Genomic DNA, 26,916 nt, shown 5'->3' with positions numbered 1-26,916 from the left:
GCCAATTTTCTTTAGCACATCTAATGTGTGGAGCTGAGCAGGCTGCACTGAAAGGGAGAGAGCAACGCTGGGTTTATCTGCAAGATTTTATTCCTGAGAAAAGGGGGGAATACAATAGATCTGCTGCAAAAATATTGCATCAAGTGAAAATAAGGTCGTGATTAAAAATTGAAGAAAAATATTTAGATCAAAAACGCTGTCTGTGAGGCGAAGATGGCGCCTTTAATTCAGCACAGGAGGAGAAAATATGTTTAATTATTATTTTTTGAAATCTGAGGTCATATCTTGTTGTAGATGTAAAATAATGATGATGCGCACACGTGTAATATCAATTGTGCCCATATTGTGCCTTTAAAACGCCTGTATAAATGCTTACATGACACATTATCAGGTCAAATATCTAAATGTAACATTTCAAGTGTCAGTGTTTGAGCTATAAACGCTCAGTTCTCTTTAAGAGATTCGTAAACAGCGCCATAGTTTGAGAATGGCAGCTACGGGAGGACCCAGGAACCCTCTCACCCCTCTCGCCCCCCCCACCACCACCACCACCACCAGAGATCCCTGGTGATGAACTTTGGTTAAGAGGCACTGTTCCATAGAGCCAGCATCAGCATTACATTTTAATGAGCTGATGGGAGAGCATGGACAGCTCCACACAAGACATCTTTTAAATAGAGAAAGGCTGAAGAAAATTCATTTCATGCTTCGTGGTTGCTTAAAAAGCCTCATTTAAGCAGGCTCAGACACATGTATGTGATAAATTCAAAATGTACATTAATATCATTAAAATACCCCCATATAAAGTTTTTTCAATTCCAATTAAAGCTTTCTATTTTGTAACGGGAGGGAACCTTATGTGTCTTTGTTTATGTGGGAAATTAAATTGTGAATACAAAGAGCTGTAATTCTATCAGCCAAATATGAGAGCTACTTTGAATTTCTATTATGGCTTAATGCTGAATATTTTCTCTTTTTAGCAGAAGAAATGTAAGATTTCAATATGTTTCTCGCTTCAGTGCCACACACACACACACACACACACACACACACACACACTATAGAGCGCGCACACACACACACACACACACACACACACACACACACACACACACACACACACACACACACACACAGTGAGAGGACACACACACGTTTGTTTTGATTTAGCTCCTGCTAAATATTTCAATATATGGTTGGGTTTGTAAAGGAGCAGTCTGCAGAAATCAATACAAAATTTAAAAAAACTAAACAATGAGTCCTGGTTCCAGAGCATCTGATAGTGCCTCAAGTTGTTAAAATAAAATGACAAGAGAAGTTTTCATTTCAGGTGATTAAATGGGGCTTTCCCAGTTAAGACAATGGGGAGGAAAAAAAGAAAAAAAGACTGGAGCCAAAGACTCCAGTCGGATGGTTCTCACTGTGGCCAGTCGTGGGTTTCTGTGGCAGACAGTCTGACCTCAGGACTGTTGACAAAAGAGGATGCTCTATTTAAACACCTTTCCCCTGCATGCATTATTAAATGCTACAGAGATAGTGTTGTACTACGAGCCTGGGCTACCACAACCAACAAGTAATGCTACGCTGCTGGTAGACATAAAAAAAAAAAAGGTCCTCAATGGCGCTCGATAGTATTGATTCAGAAGTAAAGCAATTTTAATATTTCTTCAGGGGATTTTCAGCAACAGCCAGGTCATTAATTCATTCTCCCAAATTGCTTATTCAATATCAAGAACATGGATACCAAATAAAGTCTTTGAATTTATGTAGCACACACAAGTCAAGGGGTCGAATAACTGTTATGGGGAGAAGTGAAAAAAATTAAAACATCAATATGCGTTCTGTGGAAAGTCTGGTTGTTAGGTAGCTTTGCCTCCAAGGGGAGTGTTTTTTTTGACAGTGTTAGATTTATTCCTCTAAATCCTTCTGGCACCTACAGTAACATCAATATCCAAATCATTTTATGTGTTTCTAGATAATGTGGAAGACAAAAAAAAAAGGAGAAGTAGCATTTTTTGGTTTAGAATCACAATCTGGGTTATATACTATGATGTTTTATCTAAGCGAGTGCATGTCTTTATTCTACAGTAAGATAACTAGCAAATAAAATAAGAATAAAGGAACAAATTTGGCTCAGAAATAAACCCCGAAAAAGCTCTGTGGTCCTCACTCAACCTATTTTGCTTGTGCTCTAAAATAGCTCTCGTGGCATACATGATGAATAGTTTTAAAGTTTACAAATTATTGTGACAGCTCCCTTTCTCCCCAAGTGCCATTCAGATTAAAGGAATCTAATGCTGGCGTAAGCTTGTGCAAGGCAATAAGGAACTATTGCTTTCCTGTCACATATAATTTATAGCTTTCTATTTGCATCTGTTTGCACGTGTGACTAATCCCCAACTTTTTCTCCCCAAGCCCCGATCAATACAACCTCATCCGCATTGGCACATGGGGGGCTGCCGGTTCTACAGAGATGTTTGATCTGGGAAGCAAAGGGCTACTACTGCGAATCGGGCCCCGTGAAACCACCTCCACAGTGGGGGGGAGAGAGAGAGAGAGAGAGGGAGAAAGAGAGAGAGAGAGTGAAGGAGCTGATTAGTGTGGGCCAGGTAGAGTCAGTGAAGCTGATCATTGAGGTGAATTGATGTGATTTCATGCTTTGTTTGCAAGATCACTCAGACCAAAAGTGCAATGAAGACTTTTCTCCAGACCTCACCTTTAAGGTAGAAACCGCTGATCAGATCCTTTCTTGCGTATGAGTTACATTTGATATCTTAATCACACAAAATCTCCATAGCAGCTGCGATCATGCTCAAACAGGGAACTCTCCAGCAAAGAGAAGTCATTCCTAGAAAAGCACCTGTGACATCTGCCTCTCCTTTGTTCCTCAGGATCATCCGAACAAAAGTCCAGCAGCCTTTCCATCCATCTCCTGATGGGACATCCCTGTCGACAACGGGCCACACCATAGGTAACTGCAGCTCACAGCATCAGCATCAGCAGGAGCGTTATATAGAATCACAGCACATCGTGAACATGCATGAATACAAGCTGGTGGTTAATGTTTTTGCTTCTTTTCACCCAGTACCAAGCACAGCCTCGCCGCCTGTAACCAGCGCCTCCAACGACCCTGCAGGGTCCTACTCCATCAATGGGATTCTGGGTATCCCACGATCCAACGGTGAAAAGAGGAAAAGAGATGATGGTAAGAGAATTTTTCTTTTATGAGGAAAACACGCACACACACAAACACGCACAAAAAAAAATCAACCTCAGCGCAGGATTAGGCATGGTAGCATGCATGAAAATACCTAAAATCATGGGGGAAAAAAGACTAAAAAGTGACTAGCATTCCTTGCGGCTTTATGCTATAAAACCCACTTTGCTGAACTTGCAATTACAGCATTAAAACCTGCTTCTGTTCCAGTAGATGACCCTTATAAAACACCTAAGTCTGAACTCGGTTACACTGCTGTGTCAATCTGCCAAGGAGTCTTTTGATTTGAAGACACGACCTCCGCTGTTGTCTCCTGCAATTAATCTTTATGGAAGTGATTAAAGGGCTTTAGATAATTACATGTCAAGATGATGTAGCCAACCACCCAGGTCAGTCAAGAAAGCCGCTATAGCTCTGTGGAGGGTTTCTTTTTTTTTTTTTTCTTTAACAAAAGTGCCTCCACTTCTGCTGCTGAAGTAGTAGGTTAGTGGATATAACAGGGCCTGAGGCGATATAGATTATTGGTTCTGTAAGCAATAGGCTTCCTTAATGTCACTACATAAGCAGCTGATGAGAATAGCTAAACAGATGCACTCATGTTACGAGGCGTGTTCGGGTATGGAGGGATGATGTGGATGCTGAAAAGGGGCAGTTATCTCAAACAGGGTGGGGAATGAGTGCCTTATTTCTGCAGTGCTCTGGAATGAGAGCTAATCAGAGCACGGCAGCAGTTTACATAGCGTCTTCTTTGTTCTGGCGTTTGTTGAGAAGCGCAGGGGTTTGCGGGATATTGAGTGGAATTGATGTTTTATGTGCGTGCAGGGAGGGGAGGGATGACTAATGACCTGTCAGAGGTAGATTTCCTGGCAAAGATATAAAAACCAGCATGACGTGGACATGGCAAATGACATAATCAAGTCTTTCCCTGTAAGAGATGCAATCGCGAGGGCATAATGCAAACGTCTGGTATTTTCAAGGGTTCATTTTCAGTCGTTCGAGGACCTCTCATATTAGCCAGGGTGTAATGTCTAGTCACTGAATGATAGAATGCACACATTTCTATGCAGATTGCTGCTGAAGGGCAAAGAGGTATTAAAGGGCACGGAGAGGAATAAGGTATGTGTGTGTGTGTGCGTGTGTGTGTGTATGTATGTGTATGTGCAAGAAGGAGAGCTGGCCTGTTTTGTGGAGGTCTTCCAGGTGACAGCGCCATGTTTCTACAGCTATTCAGTCTCAAATGATTCCCCTGATGTGCTGCCATTTCTGTGATTTAGGTGCTCGGCTAGCATCACGATAAAAGAGAAGAAAGCTGTGTGTGGATGTGTGTGCTTGTGTGTGTGTTTGCGACAGGGTAGGACTTGTACTGAGGGTGACAGGAAGGGGGTGGGGGTGCTGTGGTTCTTATATACTCTCTGAACCTCCTGGTGCCTACCGGGAACCACAGGGTCAGGGATACTTTATCTTTCCAAAACATAAACCCCAGGCCTTGGCTGCACACACACACGGCCGATAAAGCAATGTCTCGCCTCGAGCCACAGTTTGTAAGAATAGTATATTACATACCATGTTACCCTATGGACACTATTGTCCTGTTGCTGTCGTCTCTGAAAGTGTACCGAAAAACAAACCTGAATTTTTAAAAAAACATAAGCAACTGGTAGGCTGAAGTGTCTCCAAAACCTGAAGACACCTAACATATATCCTCTGTATTTTGTCACCTTTGCAATTACAAGTTTGGTGGAAATGGAGTGTCATCAGTAAAATAGTGAGTGCGTTTATATGAAATTAAGGTCACACATCCAGCATGTCATAATCAGTGGTAAATACTGCCCTATATAACTATGTATTATTATTTTGGGGGTTGTATTGTTAAATTAAAAACAACACAAATTCAAAATTTGGCAAAAAAATATGTTTATACGTGTGTATCATACTTCACCATCAACTGTTTTAAGTGGCATTCTTTCTTTGATTTACATAAAAAACGAACAAAAAAATAACACCTTTCATCGCTTTTTTAAGAAATTTGTCTGGAAATGATTGAATAATAATGTATAACTGTTGTTTTTCTTACAAAACCGAGCAAAAAAAAACATATCCACTGACATCATAAATTGGACTGATGATTTTAAATCCTGGTTATGATCATACTCTGAAGTACAACAGTTTTTAAGTAAAAAAAAGGTGATTGTGCTAACCATCATGGTCATGTTTGTTTCAAATTGCTTTTTTTTCTTCAGCTTGAGTCTGCGTTTCAGTGTTGTCTCGTTTTCTATTCAGACATATTTTGCTTTGCTCAGTAGGCAGTAGTCTATAGTCAGTTAATGGCTGGATTAAATTTCCTCACAGCACAGTGGCTTGCCTGAGCCCTATTTAACTTGGTAAGCCTCATGATGATTATGGCACAAGCAGTCATTATCAAGGGTTGAAAACATGAACAAAAAATGAGCGAAGGAAAGGGAATGGAAGAGAAGGAGGGGAAGGGTTAGAGAGGGGAGGCGGTGTGCGACACAAGCCGCGGTGAAAATGGATTGGCTGTGTAGACCAGAGTATTTGTTTTAGGCAGTAGCTGTGGCTCTCTGCCAAGCCAGCAGACAGCTCCTAAGTTTCCAAGTCAGCAGTGCCCTTAAAAAAAGGTCCCCATTACAGGAGGGATGTAGAGATAATGTAGTGTGACACACGTTATGTACACTGGGTCTCGGCAAGAGGAGCTTCAGGGACACAGGTGTCATAAGACCCATTAATCTGCTATTGTCACGTGTTATTGCAAATTAAAAGTAGCATGTTACACTTGGCAGCCATTGTTGCGGACGGACAGAGTGGGGGAGAGAGCGGGAGAGAGACCCCTGGAGATGGTGTCTTTGGTGACCACGGCTGTCCGCACGTTTTACAAAGTGACATATATTAGAATTTGCAATTCTGCAGAGAAAAGCTATTACCTCACAGATTAACATCCAACTACCCCAACCACCCGCCTCACTCCCTGCATCCCAACTCCACCACCACCCCCACCACCGCCTCTGACACTGTAGGCTTCAGAAAAGACAAAGGAGAAGCTTGAGCTGCTTCTCTAAGGGTGAACTCAGAAATTTCACAGAGTATCTGATGTTTAAGTACAAATCTGCTTTCATGGATGTTTTTGTTCACATTGCATTGACCTGAGCAGACAGCTTGGAGGTCTTTTGAGAACATGCAGTGTCCAATGGACAGAATGATAAACCTATGAAGTGTGTCCGGCCTTTCAAAGTCATATCACACGTCCTTTCAGACTGGCCAACAAATTGCACAATCAGACCTGCAGTTGACTCTTAATTTCAGCCATTCTGAGCGCTTTCTGCTTTGTGTCAGTCTTTCTTCTTGATTTATGAGAGAAATACCAAGAGAGAAATTTCATGATAAGATGATCATCATATATTTCAAAAGCCAACAACAATAGCCAGTGGCAGTCAGAATGGATGTGATTCTGTGCTTCAGTAGCTGTTGAATTAATTATTTCTCATCTCTGAGCGTCATGAGGACTGAACCGTGCGTGGAGATGAGTGATGGAGCGGGCCGCCGTCACACTCTGTGTCTGAGCTCTGTGTCTGAGCATCTGTTTTGGAGGAGAGGAAGAATCAACACAGGAACTCAGAGTGCAGCGAAATGTCAGCACCTAAGCGCAACCACCAAATTAGATTGATAAAGCCTTTAAAAGCTCAGGAACATCACAGCAAACAGTGCTAACAGTAAGCAATGTTACTGAACGCCTTTCAACACAGTGCTTGTCTGATTAATCAGATCATTTTCTGGTCATTTGTCTAATTTTATGAATTTGTCGGGACTCAGGATCTGTTAGTGTAAAGTTGTATAGCTGGCTTACGTGGAGCAAGGTTAGGAAGCAAGGCCAGAGAGAGGTTGAGTGGATCAATTTACCGCAAATAATGCTCATTTTATTATGAACAAAAACAAGTACGGCCACGCACCACCTCCAAAACCCGCTCCAAATCTCACTCCAAGCTGAAGCCAAAAGTTGGCAGCCCTGTTTTCATTATATTTCTGAAAAGTAGTAATTATGTAAATGATTGCTTTATAAAATGTTATGAAAAATGCCAATTACAGTTTCCCAGAGCACAGCGGTGGACCAACAGTCCAAAAGTCAAATATATTCAATTTACAATGATATTAAACAGAGAAAAATGGCTAATTCTTCATTTTGAGAAGATGCCAACAGAGAATGTTTTTGCATTTTTACTTGAAAATGAAAAATAAACGAATATCAAAATTCCGTCGATCAGCTAATCTATTTGATTCAACACTAATCACATTTCTTTGGTGATGCAGAACAAGCATATTATATCCCAAAGACAGTATTTCATTCATGCTTACATAATCAAAACATTCAATTAGAAAAAACAAAATGCAGCTGAGTTCATCCAATTTGATGCAAATGAGTTTTAATTTGATCTCATTTAGCCAAGAATTGAATCAGGCGGGAAATTATAGAGGTGTACTATTGTGAAATATGTAACAATGTGTTATGGGAACGAGAGCATATATATGTTGACATGTTATTTAAACAAGGAGCAGACTGTGAGGATAAGCTCCCTCAACTGACGGGGGCTTTCATGACCTCAAGGTGCCGGCTCACCTCCCTGTGCCTCTAACAAGAACTCAGAAACTCCAATTTAATTGTGTGAAAGAGTTTAAACTTTCATTCTGAAATCATTCTTTTCCTCGGTTAGAGTCACTCTTTCGGAAAAACGACTTTTCATAGCCAGTCTGCACTTCATTATGATAATTGTTCTGTTTTTGTTTGGCGGGCAGTCACTCAGACTCACTCTCAGTCTCAGAGTTGCATTGGCTAAAGCCTCCTGCTAGGGGTTGTGACCTCTGGGTGCCAAACCCGCAGAGAGGAGTCTGCTCTGTAGAGCTGGTTATCTGATCTGATAGAGGCTGCTCCCTCGTTACCGGAGTGTTAATACAGACTGATGTCAAGATGAATACACTCAACTCAAGAGATGATCAATAAACGACCACAGGGTGGGACAAGCATGTAACGCACCAGCAAAGCCACTGTGGTCAAAGATTAGTATCACTGCTGCATTGTGGGCGGATTAAAAAATGTCCAAATTACAAATCTCACTTCTTTTAGTGACAGTTAGACACATGCACATGAAAATGTTTTTCTCTGTAACATTAAACTCTTGGTTAAAAAGTAATAAGAGTTTAACAGTGAAAAACACAGTTAATCTATTTCATCAAGACTCTGTGAGCGAGGTTTGGTTCTGCAGCTAATAATTATTTTCATCATTTATTAGTCTGCCAGTTATATTCTTGATTAATCATTTTGTCTGTAAAATGTTAAATTGTGGGGAAAATGGCATTTACAATTTTGTGAAAGCCCACAGTGATAACTTCAATTTTCTTGTCACTAAGAGCCCAAAACTTATAGATTTTAATATTTTTGGCTGGACTGCAACAGCGAGGCCAGCCCTGTAACTGCATCACTGAGTCACTTACTGATTGACTGACTGAGTGATGAAGTTAGACCACTGAAGTTACACACCAATCTTCTTTAAGGCAAGAAAGCAACTATTTAGATTCCCAAATATGTGGTCTGTTTATCCAAATAACGCCTGTTTGAGAAGAGAGGATCTGTGCACCGTTGTTGGTGTAGCTTTCTGTCAATGCCTGCATGTTACATGTGTCTAGTGTCTTTTGAAAATAAAACACAATAAAACTCCATGTTCACGGAAAATAAAATAAAAACAACATGACTCTCTGGTGTTTCATACACAGTCCCGCCATGTTCTACTAGGTTTGACTTATTCTTGTTAACCTGAAGATCGACAGTCTTGCTGCTCTAGTAAGGTTTTATCAGCTTTTCTCGACGGTGGAGTTTCCTGACCGAAATACTGAGCACACAGCACAAGTGTGGATGAAGAATCATCTTCATCACCTGAACATGGTTGATTTGTCAGGTGGGAATCAGTGGCAGGGAGGGCAGATGGGACTGTCCTCAGTCTGAGTGGGAGGGAGAGTGTTGACCCAGGATGGTTTGTCTTGTGTGTGGGAAGTGTATTCCACAGTGGTGAATGACAAATATGGGGGGGTGAGGGGGTATTGATCAGGTGTTGTGGCTCCGGCTGGCTGATGGAAAGTAATTAATGACTCTATTTGCTTTGGTAGCAAGGAGAACAACTGAGTTTGATAAAGTGACAAGCAGCAGCTATAGCAGGTGAGGGCCTTCACTGTGGCTGTGCAGAAAATGTGATGAATACTCAGATTTGTTGGGTTAACTTCTTAAAGGAATAGGTTGACATTTTTGGGAAATATTCGTTATCTTCGTGAGAGTTAGATGAGTCATAAGCTTCAACCAGGAGAGTGTTAGCTTCTGAAGCAGACTGGAAGCACGCCGAAACAGATCACCATAAAACCCAAACTGGACGTTAATTTTTTGTCGAAATTAAACAAACGAAATTTACTGTGCCAGTTTAATTTTGTTACTTTTAAAGTGATCCACTTTAGCCTCCTGCTTTTAGTCTTTATGCTAAGCCATTTGTTTCCTGACTGCATCTTCATTTTATTATACAATATTCTTTATTAAAAGGACAGAAATGAGAGTGGTATCGTGAATTAGCTATGGAGGTGCAAATTGATGCCAATAGGCTACGCATCCACACAAGTTAAAAAAAGTTTCATCTTAAACAAAACATTTGCTTGTATCCCGGACCTTTATGAATGTGCTTTGTAAGGTGCAGAGACAAGAGGCAAAACTACAAAGACTGGAGCAACCTGTCACTTACAACACTTACAACAACTCACAGTTGGAAATGTGAAGCAAAACAACAGTCTTCTGCACCTAAATCCAGACATTTGTCACCTTAAACAAATGTCATCTGAACTGCGTTATTTCTTCGGGTCATATTTGCGTGTCCAACACAACGAAGGTTTCCTAATTGACTTTCAATTGGCATTGTTTTAATGGCACAGACACAGTCTGTTGTCAAACAAGCGTGAATGTCGAGGACGATGAGGTGAACATTTGTTTTGTGCTTTGTCTGAAGAAATCATAAGAGGCTTATTTCGCAAAAATTTAAACAAAACGTATGTTTTGTGGTCAAAATTTAGAGGATCCAATAGTTTCACAAGTTACCAAATATCTTGGCTAAATTTGGGGAAAATATGTATTTGATGATGGTGCAGCTAAAAACATGACATTTTTGGTTTGATTGGATGACCACATATCTCCGCTCTCTTTGAGGTATAATGACAACGAATGTTGGACATAATCCAATGGATTATGAAAGGATGTTATGGAGGTAGGAGCATTTTCTCACCATGCCTGTGAGCATGTTAATCTTTCAATCCATCTGAGCAAAGAAAATCGCAAAATCGGTAGATAAATGGTCTTCACATCACAGTAACATAATGTTTTGCAGTGTGGAAAGTGCTTTCTTTCTAAATTTAAAGAAACTCTAGGAAAATTTTAAGGTAAAAATCAAATGTTTAAGAGGTAAAATCCCACAAGAGAGATGATACTCTGTTGGGTAAATATTTCTGTATGCACATTTTTTACAGTCAAAATAGAATAGATAGTAAAACTAATTTATTACACAACATTTTTTTGGCTGTCAAGACAATTTGTGGTTACACACCCACACATGCTCGGACACACACCCACCCACGCTCTCTTTTATAGCTCCTTTTGGCTCCTTGTGCAGGAGTCGGGTTCATCCTCTGGCCTCAGCCTGTGAAAAAAGGTCAAGCAGCAGAATAGAATGGCAATAACCCTCCCAAATGGTACTATCACACAGACATGATTGATCAATTGAATTCCATGGCAGAGAAAAATGTGGGATTAAGTAGAGTATTATACGCACAATGAGTTGAGGCATGATGTTCATTTCAAGTTCATTTCAGCTCCCTCTTGCCACCAGATCAGGCAATCAATAGGGGCCTTGCATATCATATATCACCACTCTCCCGCTCAGGGGAGAACATAATCTGCCGCAAATTTAGAATGACAGATTTGTAAGGGAGCTGAAGCTTTCTGGGATCCAGGGAGGAGACCTACAGATGCAACCACTGCAGCCAGGAGAGGTGGGGGTGTCGGAGAGGGGCCGGGGATAGGATGGGGTAGAAAGGGAGGCATGGTAGAGTGGTCTGTAAAGGCTTTATAGCGTCGCACACAAGTGACAACGGGAAAAGCTAAGGCATCCTTCTCCCAACAGTCGGGTAATCAGGTCAGGAGGCAGGAGAAATTTTCTGTGTTTGGAGAGCAGGATGATTGAACTAGACTGTACAATTTTATTCAGCCTCTTGTCCTGCGCTGCTGTTTCCAAATGGAACCACACACTCGCAGAGAATGAAAGCAGTATTGAATAGTGAAAGGGAAATTGTGCTTTTAAAAAAAAGAAGAAGAAAAGAAGCTGCTCTTGTTTTCAGCAATCACCAGCAAGGTTTTGGGGAGGAAAGGGGAGGGCAAAGAAAACTCTGTCTGGAATGAAAAGGCACTATAATGGGCTAGCTGCTGCTTTCATTACTACACATGCTTGCCACAACATGTATATATTTGAAAGTGATGGTAATCCATCATTTACCAGAGGGCTTTCAGATCATGATGGTGTTAATACTGTGTGGGGAAATGTCAATGTGATGTAGCCAGTGGCTCACCACAGTCATTAAGTTGTGCAGTAAAAACCTGCGCTCCATCCCTTTCTGCCCTCCTCAGATCACTCACAGAGGTGGTACAGAAAAAAACATGAGGAGAATATAAAGTGCATAGCTTGAAGTAAAGGCCAGCTTCTCGGGGTCAGTGTCTCGATTGTTGCTCTTTCTTCTTATAGATGGTTCAGATGGTTCTGGCCCAAACAGTGATTCTCAGGGTAGTGTGGAGAGTTTACGGAAACACCTGAGGGCAGATGCCTTTACCCAGCAGCAGCTTGAAGCATTGGACCGGGTCTTTGAACGCCCCTCGTACCCTGACGTCTTCCCTACATCGGAGCATATCAAACCCGAACAGGTTAGTACCACCACAACTCACCACCTCTGTTTTGTTTTTTTCCACATACATCCAAGTTGTGCATGCAATCCTGAATCAAACACACACAAAAACACCTTCATTACAAATGTCCCCTACATCATATCCATTGAAGAAAGCTAATTAAATAAACATCTGAGATGGCTGGTCACTGGATTACAAGCCAGCATGTATAATGCTGGAAGGATCACCAGGAAAACTCCCACACATTATTGATTTTGTGATGAAAAACACATTCCTTGTATCCCATTTAATTGAGAATAACAGTAAGGCAACATTAAATTAATCAATACCAAGATTTTTCTTCATTTTTCCTGTGTTATTCAACTGCTACTTGCTTTTGTTGTTTATTTCCCAGCTCTGTGTCATATTCTGATGTTAAATGAATGAAGCAGTCTTGAAAGCTGCCTTTATTGTAACATATATATTCATGAGATGGATATATGAAACATGGCAAACAGCCTCCATATATTCCTGCTGCGAGTCTTTATGATATTAAAACCACACATGCCATCCATCCTCATTTCAAAAATTAAGAGGCATTTGGGGAACAGCCACCCCCACGCCAAACGACAGCCAGAAACCACTGCTTATTAAAAGCTCTGGGCTTATTACAATGGATAACCTTTATTTACTTTCATTATACTATTAAACAACAAGAGACTATTAATTTCTCCCACAAAACTACAAGCGGACCCATAAAGCAAAAGCAGTCGCCTAATTGAGTTCATTTTAATTTCTCTCCAATCGGGGCGAATTACGCAGGTGATAAATCAGTGGGACAGGCCTCACCTCTAGAAGAGGGCCTAATTTGCAGCTAATTACAAAACTGATTTCAACTGGAAGATCAATACCAAAACGAATTGGAAATGACTTGCAATCACAAAGAGCGTCAGGGAGAGTATTAAAAGGCAGAGGGAAAAGGGTTAGACTTAAAAAGGGGGTGAGAAGGGAAGAGAAAAAAAGAAGGCCAGGAGCAGTCCAGAAAAATCAGCTTTAATTTAATGCAATATTAATCAGAGCACTTTCCCTTTCATGGGCGCCTCACGTTTTTTTTTCCTCTGGAAAATGTGGCCCTATTAGCCAGTGTCTGGATTCTGTAGCGAGGCATTAAAAACCCATTCTGGAGATGCAAAACTCAATGGATTCACCCCTCCCACACTTCTGCTAGCCATTTGGTCATCCTTTTCAGACCTATCTTTTCAGTTTTCCCCCTCCTGCCCTTTATCTGCATGATAAAACGTCTGTTTGGCGTCTGAAGCCTCTGAGAATAGAGGAAAACATCCGACATTGTGCCAGTGAACAGTTGTAGCAGACAATTAGAGTTTATCGGTGATAGTGGCAGACAAGAGTGGGGTCACAGGCGTCCCCCTGTGGGAGCGCGGCCCACTGAGCCACTCAGGCTCACACTGGGCTTTGGACAAACATTGTCAACACTCAGACTCCGGAAGTCTCATCTCATTAAAAAAAATCTGTTAACATCTGCCATGAGTGTCTTTAGCGGATTTACAAAATGAAAATATGATGATGAAAGACACTAGGAAGAGATTATTTTTAAACTGAATAAAATTTGTTTAGTTTAAAAAAAATGTATTATTATTAAAGGGTCAGTTCACCCAAATACATATAGAGACATATTTGGTTTTATGTGCTGACATATCTACGTATCTGCTTCTAAGATTTGAGCAGCTACCCCAATTTAATTTGTGGTGCCAAAATCTGAAAATATTTATTTTAAAGAATTAAACAGGAACACATCTTTTCAGGAACAAAGTCCCATTTAATCCTTATAATCCAGACTTCTCTGTTATCCAGGACTTTATCTTTGGAAAGAGATTTTGCTGTTAAATAAGGCTTTTTTTTTACACTTCAGTACTTTTTTGGCTCCAATTGAAACATGTTCGTAACGCAGAGTACTACCAAATCGTTAATCCTATTTATTTATTTTTTCAGACGATATTTACTGATTTCAGTCTATTTGAAAGTTTTTCTTACTGTATTTTATTTAGGGTTAGAGCTCTGAAAACATCAAACGTTTTCACTACACTTTCATATGTTCTTGGAAAAAATGAAAGTAGCACAGTTTCACAAATTATATTAATCTGGAGTTGAGATGTAAATTTGTTGCATATCAAAACCTGGGTGCAAAAACCCAAAATGATCTGCATGGCTTCATACCACAGGAGCTAAGTTAGAAAATATGTTGGGTTTTTTAGTGTGATTTAGGTGAACTAAGCCTTTAACAAAAAACCTCTGACTGCTAAACTGTAACAAAAAGCGAAAGTTGTATAAGTGATTCAGAGATAAGAGGCAATGAAACTTAAAGGTAGTGTAAACTCCACATTAAAAGCAAAAAAAGAAAGAAAGCTAAAAAAAAAAAAAAAAAAATTTAAAAGGTGAATGGTGTCTCTCAAACAGGGCCACATGGTGTGCCTTTAACAAAGCAGAACTGCTTTCTCCCTTGGCTGGTCAGGGGTAGGACTGCAGTCAAGCACAAAGGGCCAGCTGACGCCTTGGCTTTTTCACTCATCTCAAAATCCCACTTCCTTTCAGACAATACCAAAATACATTCATGATATGCTTGAACAGCCACACACACACACACATAAACGCACAAACACACCCACACACATAAACGCACACACACACACACACATATACGCACACACACAATGCTCTCATACAAATTTATACTTGCGCAGGCCTGTGTGGAGCGCTTAATGGAGGAGGAGAAGGGAGGATTTCCATCTAGGTATTGTTTGGTTGTGTAATGACTCAACTGTCCTTTTCCCAGGCTAATGAGTACTCGCTTCCTGCCCTGAATTCCAGCCTGGACGAAGTCAAGCCCAGCGCCAACCCAGACCTGGGCCCCAGCGTGTCGCAAAGCTACCCTGTAGGTAAGATCAAGTGCCATACAGTACGCCTTTATACTGCCAGGCCACAGCTTCAGCTGAGGGTTTTTTGTACAATGTAAAAGAAAATTAATGCAAAGCATGCTTGTGCAATTGACAAACAATGAGAAATAAAAGCAAACCAAAAAGTTAAGTGTGAAGACTTTTTTAATACCATTTCACTCTGAGCTGAAAAGGTGGTACGATGATGCGATAAAATCTTAGCAGCTGTCCTCTGTCTGGTTTTTCGCTGAGCAAGCAGGGCGATAAGCGAGATTGGGAGGGGGTGACTGTTCAGTCACTGCTGGGCAAGGACCTTTGGGTGTCAGTAGATCAGAACTATGACTGTGTATCAGAGCAAGGTCTCGCAAAAAAAAAAGAAAAAAAAAAGAAAAAAAAAGGCCACCATGCAGGACTGACTGCTTGTTGGCTGCCTGCTGCTGCTGTGTTGGTCCTGTGATTTGTACGCCGGGAGACAGTTTGTGTGTCTCAAAGCACGAGTAATGTGCCTCGGTAAATACGCTCTGGCATTTCTGCCGCCTAACTTTAACACCATGATCATTTATTTCACCCTCCTGTCTCTCTCCTTCTCCCCCCTCGTTGTCTCCTCTCCTTGTCACAGTTAATGACTGCCTGGCTAATTGAAATATTGTTGCGTTGTTGCCGTGTTATTACCAAGAAGAAGGTTAAGTTTACTGAAAGTTTACGATGACTGTCGGGGGCCTAAGATTAATATACAGATCTTTTATTAAAATTCATATAATTATGCAGCAGCCATCAAAGGCAACGAGTTCTGCGTGGGGGAGGACAGGGTGATTGAAAATTGCACCGGCCCCCCTTCTCAAATGATAGCCAAGCAGTCTTATGAGAAAAGAAAGGGCCCTTTTCTCATTAATATGTGGGAGGTAGATTTCCCTGTAAGAGGAGGCCTCCTGAGAAGAAAGGTGTGTGTTCGCCCTTTGTGCACTGATGGCCTTCTGAAAGCAGGCCTGCTTCTCCAGGCAGCTTTGTTTGCACCTTTGATATTTTCTCTACAGTAAGGGTCTCCTTACAGTGGCAAAGACACATGTAGAGGAAAGATGGGATTGTACGTGTATCTGTGTGTGTTTGCATGTGAAAAAAAGTACATTACTTGCTTTTATATTAGTTAATAAGTTTATGTCATATCCTTTCTTTTGGTGGATCTCACTGGAGGCAGAGAAATAAAGCATACAGAGGTCAAACTAATGAACAAACATCACTCTGACTTCCACTTGGTAATTAGTATTTGGTTAGTGGCTCCTCTGCTTGGTTTTCCCTCAGCGCCTTTGTGGATAATAGGTGATATTCAGGTGTGTGGTCTCTCTAATGGCTGAGTATTACAGTTTACTTGCCAGCGATAAGCCTACCAGAGGAATTTTAAGCCATGCAAAAAGTAGTAAATTATCTGTAGTATTTAGGCCAAGATCCAATTTCAAATTAATTGTGCCTTTACGGGGGAAAGAACTGGAGATTATGTTCATCCTTAAAATGTTTTCGAACACCAATTAAAATGCCTGCAGTTATTGATCTTGTTGATTTTATGCCTTTGAATTTGCATAATCTATTAAAAATGAATGATTCATGAAGTGCTCATTGCCAGAGATTGGGATTCTCAGTGAACTGAAAGACTTGAGAGATAGAAATCTTTTGTGTCCTCTGCTTATCCTATTAAGGCTCAAAAGTACCTGCAAAGCAGGCTCAAATAAGAAAGGGATTTAAGGGCATTGTGCACATCATCGAAATTCAGAGGCAAGAAGCCACTTCCATTAAAACAGCTTTTTTTCTCTCTCCCTCTCCTCCACATTAATGCTGAATTACCTACTAAATAGTCCCTCTTACCCCATAAAAACACCAAAGGGTTCCATGAATATGTGGATAGGACAATTGCATATTGTGAGGTAATTTCTATTGTTGATATGGGAAGTAATTTCTTTGATGAATTCCCTTCGAGAGATGGATTTCATCTCAAGTGCTTCTTATTCTTGTTCATTCGAACTGCTTAAAATTCAAATAGTGTGAGCCTTGGGTGAATTTATGAATAGCAGAAGGAGGAGCTCAGAACTTTTTGTGTATTTTGAGAAATAAATGGAGAGATGGCCTTGATATGGCCAATTGTCCACTATTTCTATAAAGAGTTTCTGTATTTCCTGAAATTAGTCGAAGCCCACCTGTTTTCTTGATGATGCTTCAGACTTAAGAGCCATCCAGAGCACTGAGCCAATTCCCTTGAGCATTCAGTGGGAGTTTTACACATCTCCACTCAGTGCATACTGAAGACTCTTTAAACATATTCCCTGCTGGGCCTGTTAATGGAGGCCTCCAAGGGCTTAAAGCCCCTGTGTCAATGACACTTCTCCTCTTCAAGCAGCTGCGTCTGTACACTCTTCTATCCCTTCATGTTATTCTTCTAAACAAAAGGTTGAGTATACAAGTATCCACACTTAACATTCAATTAAGGTGATGGAGTGAGTGCTCTCAGGGTGAACTACACAGAAAGTATCAAGACCTGCCGTTGTGCTGTGAGCAGCGAGCAACGATCAGACAGCGAACCTGCCGTCAGTGGTGTGGCCTCGTGACAAACCGCTCGCCTGTCGTCCCACAGGGGGAAACGCAGGCTCCGAAATTAATGCTTATTTCGTCTTCACAAAAGCAAACTAACCTTTGAGCACACATTTGATAATGAATGACTTTCAGCCGGTGTTTGGGGAATTAAAGCAATTTGGCTCTCCAAACATTCTTTACTTAGTTGTAATTAATTAGGGTGCTGAGATTTTTTGGCTTGTGATAAATTGCCCCATTCTGCATATAGCCTAGAAAATGGAGGTCAAAGATTTTTGGTTGTTGTTGTAGCAAACATGAAGGTGTCCCTGTCATGCTAAATTTAATACTCTTGCAAGCAAAAGAGTCAGCCACAAATGACTTTGTTTCTGTGCCAAATAAAGAGAAGGTCACCCTGGTTTTCTGTTTGTTTTAAGAAACTGACTTGATGTTAATTCAAAAGCTGAGCGTTATGTTTCTTGACGTTGTTGTGTGTGTGAGATAAAAACTCATGAATCTTTGTCTTCTCACAGTGTAATTAAGTGCTGATTGAAGTTATTTTTAGTGGGAAAATGAGTTTGAATTGTATGCTTTAGTTACTTTGAATGGTTCAAATCAAGAGAAGAAGTAACAGTGAGTCACTTGAATACTTTGCTCTCATTCATAAGTTTGTACTTTTGGTCAAATCCCTACAAAAACACAAGTCTGAAACAATGTTGCCTGTATAAATATGACATTTAAGGCGCAGGAAATTCTGTATTTCCAGCTCAGCGGCGACTGTTGCAAGCCGCTTCTCAAATGAAGACAGAAATCAACAGGCTTTTGTAACAGCAAACCAAAAAATCTTTGAATTGATTTTCACAGAGAAAGAAAAAGAGGGCAGAGGAAAATAAATAGCTTGATTTGCTGGCGTTCAATCTAAGGGGACTGTCAGAGGGAGCAGACAATATAAAGAAGCCCATCTTTTAATGAGAATCTGGACACACATCTCTGTTGTAAAAACAACAAAGGCTAGGAAGCAGCTAATGAGGCTATCATTGCTGTACAGAGAGTTCTCCCAACCAGCGCCTCTCTGAAAGAGGGCTTTAAAGGGGACATAAAGCAACAGTCACAGAGCTGCTGGCACTCACTGCCAACTGCATCCTGGAATATACGAAAACAGGATCCAACACAGGCTGCGATTATTGTTATCACAGTCAACATGTTATTAAAAAAAAGACTGAAGTCAATGGCGAACACTCAGACTGATGCTTGTATTTATTTATCAAGTGATTTCTTAGTCGGTAATAATAACCTTTAACTAAACATATCCAACCTTTTGCTTTTGTAATGCATTTACTAAAATACATACAGATGTTTATTCTCAAATAATGTTCAAAATTACCAAAATGGGTGTTTTATTGATGCTATGCTATTCAAGGTTAGAATGAGGATTGAAGCCTCCAACGAGGGTTAAGTTGAGTGGACTATATTGATGCTTTGATCCAATACACTGGATCGGCATCAGGGCTAATATTGATTAGGTATTGTCTACAAGTGAACGACCCAATGCAAGGGATGCAAAGATATAGGTATAGGAGAGCCTAAACTTATATTTAAGAAATAATATGTAGTTATAGCCTCTAGATTGATCAGTTCTACAAGTGGGATAATCAGATTTTGAATGAAAGAAGAAAAAATCAGAATCACAATCTGTATTTAAGGTGTAAAAGTAGAGGGAAAAATGTCATTCGTTCACTTCCAGTTAACGTAAAAAAACAACTTCTTTGGTCAAAATAGCATTCCTGGCATTGCAAGTTTGCTATATTTTAAAGAAACCACATGTTCAGTAAAAGCAATAAAATGTTCATGATTTATTTAATCTGTTTGAACCGAGTTAATGAAGAGATAACAGTATTTACTTTTATTAAACATGCACGACTGCTGTAGCTGCTGCCATTATAATGAAGAAAAGATTGGGTCAGATTGTTTGCTGAGACAGTTAGACAATAGTCACCAATGTCTTCACACACACACAGACACACAATGGCCTCACCCCTGCTGGACCCCCCACCTACAGTACTCCCACGGCTTCCTTTGACTTATGTGCACTGGCTTGTGGTTAACTAATTCTTATTATAAATGAAAGGTCCGACATGACCTCACTCTTCTCTGTAAAGCTCTTTAACTCTGCAGCTCCTCGACTCGCAGCACTTTAACCAAAAGACACATCTCACCAGGTCTCATACAATACAGCCACCAGCGCTGAGGCTTGCCAATAATAGAAAACAGTCGGTCATTACAACATAAGACCGAATCATTTCTCTTTCATACAGTTCATGACCACAAATGTAATTAATGTAATATTTAGCTTTAGCTTTAGAGTTTAATTTGTGACGTTGAACAAATTTCTTCTGAGCTGGACTAAGACATGGACACTTTTTCTGATGGTGAATTGAAAATTGCACATTAAATATCAAACATTTTGGATGAAATATCCATTGGTGGAAGAGGTTTTCAGACCAGAAAGTTACATTAGTAATACTGCAATGTAAAAACATTCATTACAACTCCTTATTAAAAATAAAACGATGATTATGAAAAGTCACTCTTTATGCAGAATTAGCCCTTTCAGAGCATTATTAGTTGATTATTATGACTGATGCTTTAACCTGTAATCTACACTGTAATGGTTTAGCAGGTCAGGGTGGAGCTAATTTCATTTGTTTAATCTATAAATGTACACCATATTTTATTAGAATATCTCATTTTTTGTATATGAAACTTAATCTGCAAAGTAATTTTATATTTAGGGTACATGTAGTGGAGTAAAAAGTACAATATTGTTGAAATGTGTTAGTATAGAAGTAAAGGTATATGTAAAAAAATCCGATGCTCTAATTTCAGTATTTTTGCATGTTTGTAGATGATTTTACTGTCAAAGATCAGCGTAGTCACACAATTTGAAATATCTTATTGGCTGGATTTTTCCCTTATGTCTGTGACTGTATAAAATATATGTATGATGCATATACCGTATAACAAGTCACATGCTCTTGTGTCTCTCATTTTGCCTCCTTATGTGTCTCTCCTCCATCCATCATCCCCATACATTAAGAAAGAGCCATAAGAGACTCCCATCGCTCCTTTCACCCCCCACTTCCTCCTCCTCCTGGTCTTGGTCTTATGCACCTCCAGGCCTGCCACCCTGCCTTTCCACCAGTGGCACCTGCCATTTTACTCCCCAGGTCTTTAGGATCATGTACTTAAATAGCCAGAGGGCTCATTAAACATAAAAGTTTCTCCAGATATTCTTCGTGCATGAATTGGATTTTTTACATCAATATCTAAATTTGTTTGTGGTTTATGCTCTCGTTAACAATGCTAATTAGCAGCACGGTTCAGTGTTCGATATTTGGTATTTGTATATAGAAATGTGTTTTGCACTTTGGAGGGATGGTAAATTGTAGCAATAGTGTTGTAGTGTCTTAGAGTTAGATTCAATTAGAGGTGTCACAAACACTTTAAACTGAAAACTTTGTGTGATGCAGTCTGCCAAACAAAGAAATAGAGGGGGAAAAAGCTTTCTGAACAGTCTAAAATAGTTTTTTTTGTAACTAGGTGCATTTTGTGTCATATAGGATGAAAAAAGTAAACCTGCACACAGTTCTACACTGAAAAAACTGAAAACAAGAACCCACCAGGTAGTAGATTCCTTTAGAGCAGGAAAAATGCAAAACAATTTTGGAACATCATAATAACAATGTGTTTCGAGGTGGTTGGGAGTTGCTCTGTATTCTTGCATTTTCTTTATAATGGCAACAACATGGACAACTGATGTTTTGTGGCGTTGTGTTGCATGTTGTCCACCAGTTCCTCATCAAAGCTCCATCAGGAGATGATTTTTCCATTGAGTCCAAATGGCCCTCACGACTACAATATAGCAGGGGCCTCTTCTACCCTGGCCCCTGCACAGATTGGGGTTACATGCCATAGTCCAAACATCCCTGTGGCGAGCGAGGACGACCCAACCGTCACTCTCAATTACAGAGCTGAATATCTGCAGCCAGGATGATGACGCTCTGCAGATGGGCCAGCATGCTCGCTCTTAACAGCCACAAAGGCCTTACAGTATTTAGAAAAGTTTCAGCACTGTAATGACGAGATATGCGAGCAGCTGCAGTGATCTTGTTTTCAATTCACCTGTGAAAGGCAGGCTGAGGCTCCCTGGTGTTAAGTAACAGCTTTAAATGACACCACATGCGAAACGTTTGGCCCGGGCAGGTCGAGTAACTAATCGAGTTGTCGTGCTGACTGACTTGTGGTGGTGGTGATGAGTCATGATGTCGACTGTGAACAGTGGTGTGATGGTGTTGTGTATGTGGTGTGTTGTCGACAAGAGCTCATTTGCATTTTGAGATGAAACACTGAGCTGAAATAAAAAAGTAACTAGGTTCATTTAAATTATTGTATTTACATGCATTTTAAGACAATTATACTTTGATTATTTCCCTTTTTGTATTACTTTATATATTTCCACTGCACTACACTGTGGTAGAAAATGTTGTACTTTTTACTTAACTACATTTATGTTATTTGTGACTTTCCAGATCAAGATATAAGTATATAATGTGTGCAAAATGTGTTTAATATCAGCCGGTTGCAACATTAAAATAATGAATACAATATATTAGCTACAACAAACCAAGAATATACTGAATGTATTTAGTAATGTAAACACTCCCTGCTATTTTTTTTAATAGCTGTTATTCATCTTTTGTGCAGCAGCTCCAGGATTTAACTCTCAGCGATATCATCCTTAAAGTCATAACATTAAAGTAAAAATTTTAAGTTTAAAACTAGCAGCACGGATGACGTATGTTTTTGTATTTGCCTTGTTTTGTCTCTCCAGGTCGGGACATGGCCAACACAACCTTACCTGGGTACCCCCCTCACGTTCCCCCTACAGGCCAGGGCAGCTATCCGACCTCCACGCTCGCTGGAATGGTTCCTGGTGAGTGTGAGACGACGTCGCTGCTTCAAATTGTCATTAGGGTCTATTTAACAGGTGGCCTTGCTCTCAAAACGAACACGTGTCGCAGCTATAGAAGCAGAGTGAGGAGACTTTAGCGGCAAATTACACAGAGAAGCGATGAATATTGACCTGCGGAGTAAAAAGGCACACACATCCGTATATTACCTCTGTGTGTATGATTGGATTAGACAGGTTGAATAAGTGATCAGAGGCAGGGGAGAGGACAGTCGCTCTCCCTTCCTTCCTACTTTCCTCTCTGCCTCATTGGCTCATTATCTCCCTGCGTTGCCGTTCTCACCGTCCGTCGATAAACAGCACTACCAGCCCTCCCCAGCCTCTGTACTCCAGAGCATATCCCTTTTCCCCTCCTCTACTTAACCTGCAGTTCAGGTTCACAGCAAACAGTTAGGGGTCAAAAGGCAGAGGCATGGGAGCCCAGTAAATATTCAAATCACTGTCTCTCTGAGGAGGTCAGGCTTGTGTTTCACTGCCAGGAACATGGCAGGTGACGCGTTTTTTGGTGCTGTTCAGCTCCAGCATCGCAACACACTTTTTCACCAAAACACAGCTGGCATTCTGCCTTGATGTGATTAAACCACACGGATGGGGAAACCAGTCGAGTGTGTGCTGTGTTAGCATATCATTTAGCAATCACAAAACCCATCACAGGCTCTGGCTGGTTCTCTTTTCTCCATTATAAAGAGCTGTGATGATGGGTTTCATTATCACCTCGGACCAGGAAGGTTATATTTACTGTACCATTTGTTTTGTCTGTTAGTTGGCAAATAATCAGGAAAACCTCCAGTTTTCAGAACAGATGTCACTGAAACTTGGCAGAAAATAATCTCATAGAACAAGGAGCGAGTGCTTTTGTGAAGAATGTATTTCGTGTGAAGATGCAGCATTTTCAGTAATTTCTACTATCAATTTGAATTTTAAAAATCTGGCACATAATGCAGATGTGGGTCCAGAAAAGATTTCTAAACACATTCCGGTATTAAAACTGCACATTTAGCGTCATCTTTCCATTTAAATAAAGCAAACAGTGGACGTATGCGAGTGTGAGTGTTCTAGTTCTGCTTCTGTTATTAAACTTTACATTTGTTTGATTTAACAGCTACCAGTAAAAACAAAAAGGAGATGTGGTAGCACCCCAGTGGTTGTGCAGTCAAGATTTGCTTTTGGATTTTGACTTATAAAACTGTTAAATCATGTGGGCGGAAAAGCGTCAAGTCAAACATACTTTTACTTTCCATTTGTTTGTATGTGGCACAAAGCAAAAGATGAGGGCCTTAATCCCATGGCTTGTGGTTTTGTGTCACAACCCATTCATCCTATACACAACCACTAAGATTTAGTGACAGGCGCAAAACACTGTTAAAGCAAAGCCATTTCTCACCAGCTTCATATAAAATAGCCTTTATTGTCTCATAAAGGAAAGAAACGTGTTGAACCAACAGCAGTGCTCACTGACATGCTCCAAGTTACTTCCCTTGCAATGAAATTCTGTTGCCCCAAACAGCAGAGCTCAGATTGGAGGGGATCAGATTGGCGACGTTAAAATTCCTCCAAGAAATGCTGCAGGATTTATTGCAGCATATCAAAAAATGTATGCATGAAACTGTTTATTACCACTTGCTATTTATTAGACCGGTTTGGAATATACTGGAGGAAGAAGAATGGGTAGATATCCATAAATGGGACAGGGAAAGCCGCCTTCAGTGTCACATCCTGTATTGTTCAGTGTTGCATAACTTAAGTGAAATGAAAAAGAAATAAATTACTTGCTTGACTGGTCGCACATCGATGACTATCATTTTCCCCCTCAAATTGCATCCTGTTTTGAATGATGAGAAATGACTGCATGTGAAGGGGTAATGGTTTGACGCATTGAAATGCTAATTGATTTGTTGTTTTGTTTTGCAGGGAGTGAGTTTTCGGGGAACCCCTACAGTCATCCACAGTACACAACCTACAATGAAGCCTGGCGATTCAGCAACCCAGCATTACTAAGTGAGTAGTGAGTGACAAACTGGAGAACGATTCATTGACCGTTGGCTAAATGCCTCCCTTGAACAGAGATTAACCCAATCTCTATTTTCTTGGTTTTCTAAAAAGAAAACATGCCCATGCTTGTTACTCTTAAAATCTGGTAGCACATGATTAATCGCCTCTATTATTTTTGTTAGAGTTACAGGTTATGTAAACAAAAGAAAAAACATCTGTCCTGAATGCTATCAGAGTTTAAGCTAACGTGAACAGCTCCTTGTTCTTTATTGTGTTTCAAGAAGTTTACGCTCCAGCAACTCCAACTAATAATGCTACTTAGATAGCATAATGTTTCCCACACACATTAGTTATACGTCATCCTAAAAAAATGCTTTTCCTGTCATGTTAAAAATGAAAACATAGCCTATTTTGTGAAAATACAAACAGAATAACCAACTAGTGTTGCATAAGAATTAATTACCACTCTGATCTTTATTATTCATATCATACTTATAATGATTAACTTGTTCTGCTTTGCAATACAAGAACATTTGTCTATTATTTACATGTCTTCTACATGGATCATCAACTAACTAGGATGCTAACTGCCTGTAAACATCTTTATCCTGTTTTTTTTAACACAATACGATGCATCTAACCAATGCATATTTAAGATTATCACTCAAAAAGGAGCCAGTTGGAAAAAGATAAATAAAGGTCATTCAGAGATAGAACTTTCTGAATACTCATGGAGCTAGTACTTGCTTAATTAGCTACCTTGCTACAATCTGCCAACAAAATCATTGTTTCAGTCTGCAAAATCAACAGTTCCTGACTAAAAATCACATGCTTGCTTTTGTCTGCCTCTGGCTGAAATCAGAGACTTATTGTTTAAAAAAATTATTCTAGGTTTAAATATGCAACCATCATCATTTTGAATGTGAAATCTTTACAGAAACATATTGAACATATTGAGTAAAATAAGTTTTCCATGAAGCTCAACGCATTCACCAAAGAAAAGGAAAGAGAAGAGCCTTTATCTAATATTAATGACTTTGGAATCTCATGAGAAAAGTATATTGTAATTGGAAGACAGTTTTCTTGTAATTATAAGATAAAGATCTTGTAATAATCTGAAATTTAGCTTTTAATTCCTGCGTGGTTTGAGACACTGCAGTCTGAGTAATGTGGATGATGTTATGATCTTGTAATTATGAGATAGCAGGTCATAATTAAGTGTCTACAATGTGTGTCTGTACTTTTCTATATAATATAATGTGTAAAACAGCATTCTACCAATTAAATTACACTGATAACTAATAATACATTTGCTAGAAGTTGGTAAACTTTATTTGTTGTTGTTGTTTCAAATGGTTCGTTCTTCTGTTAACTTTCAGGTTCCCCTTATTATTATAGTGCCGCATCGAGAGGCTCCGCCCCTCCCACTGCTGCCACTGCCTATGACCGTCACTAGTTACCATGGAAACCAAATCAACCTGCAGGACCATGGCCTCAGCCTCCATATTGCCCCGATGTGAGTGGCATGGTCCACTGGATACTGAGCAACTGCGCATAAAATGTTCCCGGCTCACACAATGAGAAACTTAACGGTTTTTTGGGATTCTAGATGACTTCTCTCCTCTCTCCTCGCAGCTTTTTTTTTTTTTTGTTGGACCTTCAAAGCCAAAAAAATAAATAAAATAAAAAAATCTCCAAGACATCAAGAGACACTGAAAGATGCAACACACATGATGAAAACTGTGGGGAACTGCAGTGGTTTCAAAAAATAAGGAGGAAAAAAAAAAGAAGAGAAAAAGACTGAAAACAAAAAATATCCAGAATTCATTTTCCCCGTGTTGCAGTGTCACAGTTTCATCCCATCTTGGATCAATACTGTACATTCCTTTTCTTGACGGCTCTCAGCAGAGAAGCTGTCTGGAGCTTAAAATGTAGCAGCAGCCCTTTATTTTCTCCTTCTTTTTTTTTCCTTTTTCCAATTGTTTCCCTCTCTCAATTCAAATGGCAGCGCAGTGAGATCAGAGGAGATTAGCAGCAGCATTGCAGGCTGTGGAAGACTAACATTGTTTTTATCCATCTCAACAGTCACCGACCAAACATCCAGCATGAGTAAACCGATCGCTTTGATGCCGTGAGAAGATTAAGACATGTTCTCTGTGATACACAATCAAGATGTAAAAATGAAAATGAAATAAATAAAGAAACA

General features: G+C 40.0%; 1 protein-coding gene across 7 annotated transcripts in view; it reads left to right on the top strand.

Annotated features, from left to right (window-relative positions):
• Positions 1 to 26,230, top strand: part of pax2b (paired box 2b) — a 29,088-nt gene extending 2,858 nt beyond the window's left edge. For 3 of the 7 annotated variants that reach the window (XM_062443144.1, XM_062443143.1, XM_062443145.1), the window contains 7 exons: positions 2,892 to 2,971; positions 3,086 to 3,205; positions 12,046 to 12,221; positions 15,034 to 15,136; positions 22,581 to 22,682; positions 24,630 to 24,716; positions 26,109 to 26,230. In XM_062443144.1, coding sequence (XP_062299128.1) covers positions 2,892 to 2,971; positions 3,086 to 3,205; positions 12,046 to 12,221; positions 15,034 to 15,136; positions 22,581 to 22,682; positions 24,630 to 24,716; positions 26,109 to 26,230 — 790 coding nt within the window. Of the gene's footprint in view, positions 1 to 2,891; positions 2,972 to 3,085; positions 3,206 to 12,045; positions 12,222 to 13,163; positions 13,165 to 15,033; positions 15,137 to 22,580; positions 22,683 to 24,629; positions 24,717 to 26,089 lie in introns of all 7 variants that reach the window. The other 4 variants (XM_062443149.1, XM_062443147.1, XM_062443146.1 and 1 more) reach the window with 2 other exon arrangements.
• Positions 26,231 to 26,916: the final 686 nt, after the last annotated feature.

The sequence above is a fragment of the Scomber scombrus genome, chromosome 21 (assembly GCF_963691925.1).
Source record: "Scomber scombrus chromosome 21, fScoSco1.1, whole genome shotgun sequence".
Classification (NCBI taxonomy): domain Eukaryota; kingdom Metazoa; phylum Chordata; class Actinopteri; order Scombriformes; family Scombridae; genus Scomber; species Scomber scombrus.
The sequence above is the reverse complement of the archived record's forward strand: the minus strand, read 5'-3'. Positions and strand labels throughout refer to the sequence as shown.